Source organism: Silurus aristotelis (genome assembly GCF_946808225.1).
Source record: "Silurus aristotelis genome assembly, chromosome: 10".
NCBI lineage: Eukaryota > Metazoa > Chordata > Actinopteri > Siluriformes > Siluridae > Silurus > Silurus aristotelis.
Window position 1 is genome coordinate 2,894,185 of NC_139583.1, and position 4,569 is coordinate 2,898,753.

Below are 4,569 nucleotides of genomic sequence, written 5' to 3' on the forward strand. Positions count from 1 at the left end.
TGTGTGTGTGTGTGTGTGTCCTTATGTGTCTATGCATGCATGCTCAGAGTGTGTATGCCAGTGTGTGTTTGTGTGTGTGCTGTGTATATGAGTGTGTGTATGCATGCATGCATGCTCTGTATGTGTGTGTGTGTGTGTGTGTGTGTGTGTGTGTGTGTGGGTAGAGGCTTCTCATTAAATGCCGTCAGCTGTCTGAGAAAGAGTCTGTACCCAGCATCAGTATAAGTACTGCTATGGACTTAAATATTGGCACCCCTGTTAAAATAGGAGCAATGAAAGCTGTAAAAATTTTCTTTATTGTTTAAAGTTTTGTCTCTTTCTTTAAAACAATATTAAAAAAAATACTGCCTTCATGAACATCAAACAATGTAAATGTAAAAAATGTCATAAGAAAATGTTAACCCTATGTGTGCTATAAGTATTGCCACCCCAATGAAGTCATATGAGTAAACTATAAACTAATTTGAAGTCTGTTTTTATTGATATATATTACATTTATTAGTACACCTGGTTGACTAGGAACAGAAAATAGATCAACCATGACTTCCTGTTCTACAGGGGTACATCACAGTGCGTGTCGAAAGTGTGAAAACTCCTATTGTTTATGTTTTTTCAGACACACGTGGATGTTCCTTTTGTTTCTATGTAACAAACTCGTTCATGTAACGATATAAAGATTTTCCTTCCAAGCTAATCTTGAAAGGTTCAGACCTTATATCCATTTAAATATATACTCCCTCAGCATGAAGAACAACTTCACACACTCTCAGCAACCCGGACAGTTGCCTCATTGAAAACTTGCCAGAGATGTTCTTCAATAGTTGGAGATTTCTTTCTTGTTCATCCCAGAGCAGTTCAGTAGGATTCAGGTGTGGTGACTGGGCAGGTCGTTCCATGATAGATATCACTCCAGACATCTTCGCTCTCTAAATCGGTTCTGATGATCTGCAGTCAAGACGGAACTGCATGGTGTATGGTAAAGTATGGAATGGTAGCCATGTTAACCAATTAACCTATACGTAGATAATGAGTTCTTTATATTACTGTGGTCCCCAAACTACACATGAAACGGCCCTCTCAACTATGTAAATGTAATTTTAAATACTGTATATATTTTACTCAAATCTGTTTTTAATAATGAAGGTTGGCTTTCAAACTAAAATGTGCCTAGTTATTAATAGAGGTCGAGGCACCGACAGAAAAATTCATACCAATAGTTTTTCCAGTCCGCTGTCATTACGAGAGCGGCCTCTAGAGGCGAATCACTGACAGCACGTCCTGTTTGCATTTACACGTAAGACTTCGCGCTGCACGGAGAGCGCTATATTATATATTTTTATTTATAATTTATTCATTAAATAATAAATTTTATTTATGAATATATTCATATTTATTTCCTTTAGCACATTTTCATGATTCAGTACTGTTGTTTGCGATAAAGTTCAGTACTATTTAAAATGGAGTGTTTTGTTATCCGGTATCTGTTTTAATCGGTTAATTAATCGGTTATCGGTGAATGCGATAAAACTTAGATATCGGTATCGGTTAAATCCACTATCCCTCTAGTTATTTCCTTATTATTTGCTAGATTCACCCACCAAAATGTTTGATTTCAATAACAATGAACATGAATTTTTTTTATTATTGTAGTAATAATGCTCTTTTAATAAGCAATTGTTTAAAAAAAATTTAAATAAACGAATGTAGCATTTGGAGGCAGAATAAATACATTAAAAATCATAATAAAATCTTCACAGTAACACTGGTAATCAATCAAGCCAGTCATTTTCTTAAAGACAGGAAATGATGTGGCCCTCACATAAATACTTGTGGGGACCTCTGCCATATAAAAACAAAAACCTATAAAGGACAGGACAGAGCTACATGGACTTCATCCAAAAGCTAAGTTTTTTTGCCTGAGGTGACAGTTTGATGTGTATGATGTCTGAGTCTATTGTATAGAAACAAGCGGAAAATACACATTTATCTCAAACACCATAAAAGACGATGTTTCCACACTTTCCACAGGTTTTCCCATGTTCTAGGGCACTGGTTTCTGCTGTGGTATATCTGCCTTGCGTTTTAAATCCAGCCATTTGAATTCCTCGATATTGATTCTGTTTCTGCTGCAGAACCATGTGTGAGAAGCGAAACTTTGTTTTACTTACACTTCCTTTTTTATGGAGCGAAAACACGGAAACCTCATCGTTAGCCGTTAATATCTGAGATTACCGCAAACTCGTTCTAGAAATTTGAAGTTACAGTTATGCCATTTATTTCTCACACATATTTTATTTACAATAAAAAAATCATTATACAATTCATTAAAAATATATATATTTTTGGAGCTCAAACCACAAATGAAATTCTATTGTTACACAATAACTACACAACCAATTTATATACTGTATATACAGTAAAGACCAAAAGTTTATATATATTATATATACAGTACAGACCAAAAGTTTGGACACACCTTCTCATTCACAGAGTTTTCTTTATTTTTATGACTATGAAAATTGTAGATTCACACTGAAGGTATCAAAACTATGAATTAACACGTGTGGAATTATATACATAACAAAAAAGTGTGAAACAACTGAAAATATGTCATATTGTAGGTTCTTCAAAGTAGGCATCAAGAGAATGCCAAGAGTGTGCAAAGCAGTAATCAAAGCAAAAGGTGGCTACTTTGAAGAACCTACAATATGACATATTTTCAGTTGTTTCACACTTTTTTGTTATGTATATAATTTCATATATAATTCCACACGTGTTAATTCATAGTTTTGATGCCTTCAGTGTGAATCTACAATTTTCATAGTCATGAAAATAAAGAAAACTCTTTGAATGAGAAGGTGTGTCCAAACTTTTGGTCTGTACTGTATATATATATATATATATATATATATACATAAAGTGAAATCAATACAATTTAGCCAAAAGTTTGTGGACACCTGACCAGAAGATTGGTATGTGCTTCTTTGCGAACATCCCATTCCACATTAAGTCAACGTTTGCTCTTATAATAACCTCCGTTCTTCTGGGAAGATGTTCCACTACATTTTGTGGAGATTGCTGCTCATTCAGCAACAAGGGGGTGTGAATAAAGTCAGGTACTGATGTAGGTGAGGTAAGGAGGCCTGGGGTTCAGTCAGTGTTCACATTCAATAGTGCAATAGGGTTTAGAGCTCTGTAGCAGGAGATCTTCCAGATCTTCCAACCCGTGTGAAGTACATGTTCATGAAGAACGACATGCGGGGGGAAAAGTCGGGTGTCCTGGTACTTTTGAGCTGACCATGTAGTGTAGCTCCAAAATTAATAGGGAGATATTACGTATACCATCAAGCTTCCCAAACACACCTGTAAGATCCCCTCAGCGTTTGTCCTTCCTCCGCTGTGTCTGGGGGGACGGGGGGACGGGTCTCTGGGTGGTGAGTCGGGGCAGAGGGGGTAGCGGTTGGCGGGGGTTTCCGTGCCATGACGCCGTGTTATTGCCCCCGGGGTTGGAGTCCCGGCTGTGTCCCACGCTCAGACTGGGCAGGGAGGAAGACGCAGGGCTGCGGGGGACGGAGGAGTTCGGTGCCGTCTGTCTGACACCCAGCAGCTGCTCTCTCGTCAGGGACAGGGCGGCCGTCAGCTCGGCTCGCTCCTCACACTCGCGTCGCACCGTCTCCTGCAGCAGACGCACCTGTACACCCGACAGCAGGGGGACACGCAGGGACCGAGATGGTCCTTCACTTTACACACAGATATGCAAATGATACAGCAGGTCAATGAATATGCAAATTAGGAACTCTGAGGGACGTGTGGGTCAATGTTGGCATCATAATGATTGCTATGGTGTTGCTTTGGTATTTCAACGGGTTGCTAGGGTGTTGCTATGTGTTTGCTATGTTATCCTAAATGGTCACTAGGATGTTGTTATAGTATTCCAGTCGGTTGATAGAATGTTGCCATGTGGTTGCTATGTTATCCAAGATAGTTCATCAGGTGTTGCTAGGTCGTTGCTATGCTATCCTCAATGGTTGTTAGAATGTTGCAAAGCTATTTCATTTGGTTGCTAGGTGGTTGTTACGTGATCCCAGATGGTTGCTAGGGTGTTGCAAAGCTATTTTGGTTGCTTGGTAGTTGTTACACTCTCGCAAACGGTTGCTAGAATGTTGCTATATGATTTCGTTGGGTTGCTAGGTGGTTGCTATGATATTCCAGATGTTAGCTGGAGTGTTGCAATGGCATTACTGTCAGTTTGTTTATTGGGGTGTTGTACAGTTATTCTGGTTGGTTGCTGAATGGTTGCTATGCTCTCCCAGGCGTTTGCTAGGATGTTGCTATGACATTCAAACTGGTTGCCAGGGTGTTGCTAGGTGTTCGCTGAAGTGTTGTTAGCTGATTGCTGTTGTCATGGGTGTGCTTAGAGGTTGCTATGCGGCCCTAAGAGGTTGCTAGGTTGTAGCTAAGTAAATGCTATGGAATATTAGATGGCTGCTAGCAGGCTGTTGCTATCACTTTCCCGGAAGTGAAATAATGTGGGTGGAGCAAATCATGTGGCCGCAGAACCAGTAAAAC

The 4,569-nt window shown here is 39.4% G+C and overlaps 1 protein-coding gene across 2 annotated transcripts in view; it reads right to left on the reverse strand.

The window, feature by feature from the left end:
- Positions 1-2,925: 2,925 nt before the first annotated feature.
- The window catches only part of lekr1 (Leucine-, glutamate- and lysine-rich protein 1), a 65,868-nt gene continuing 64,224 nt past the window's right edge, over positions 2,926-4,569 (reverse strand). For both annotated transcript variants that reach the window (XM_083552386.1, XM_083552387.1), the window contains exon 12: positions 2,926-3,691. In XM_083552386.1, the coding sequence (XP_083408512.1) occupies positions 3,377-3,691 (315 nt within the window). In that variant the 3' untranslated portion in view covers positions 2,926-3,376. The remainder of the gene's footprint in view (positions 3,692-4,569) is intronic.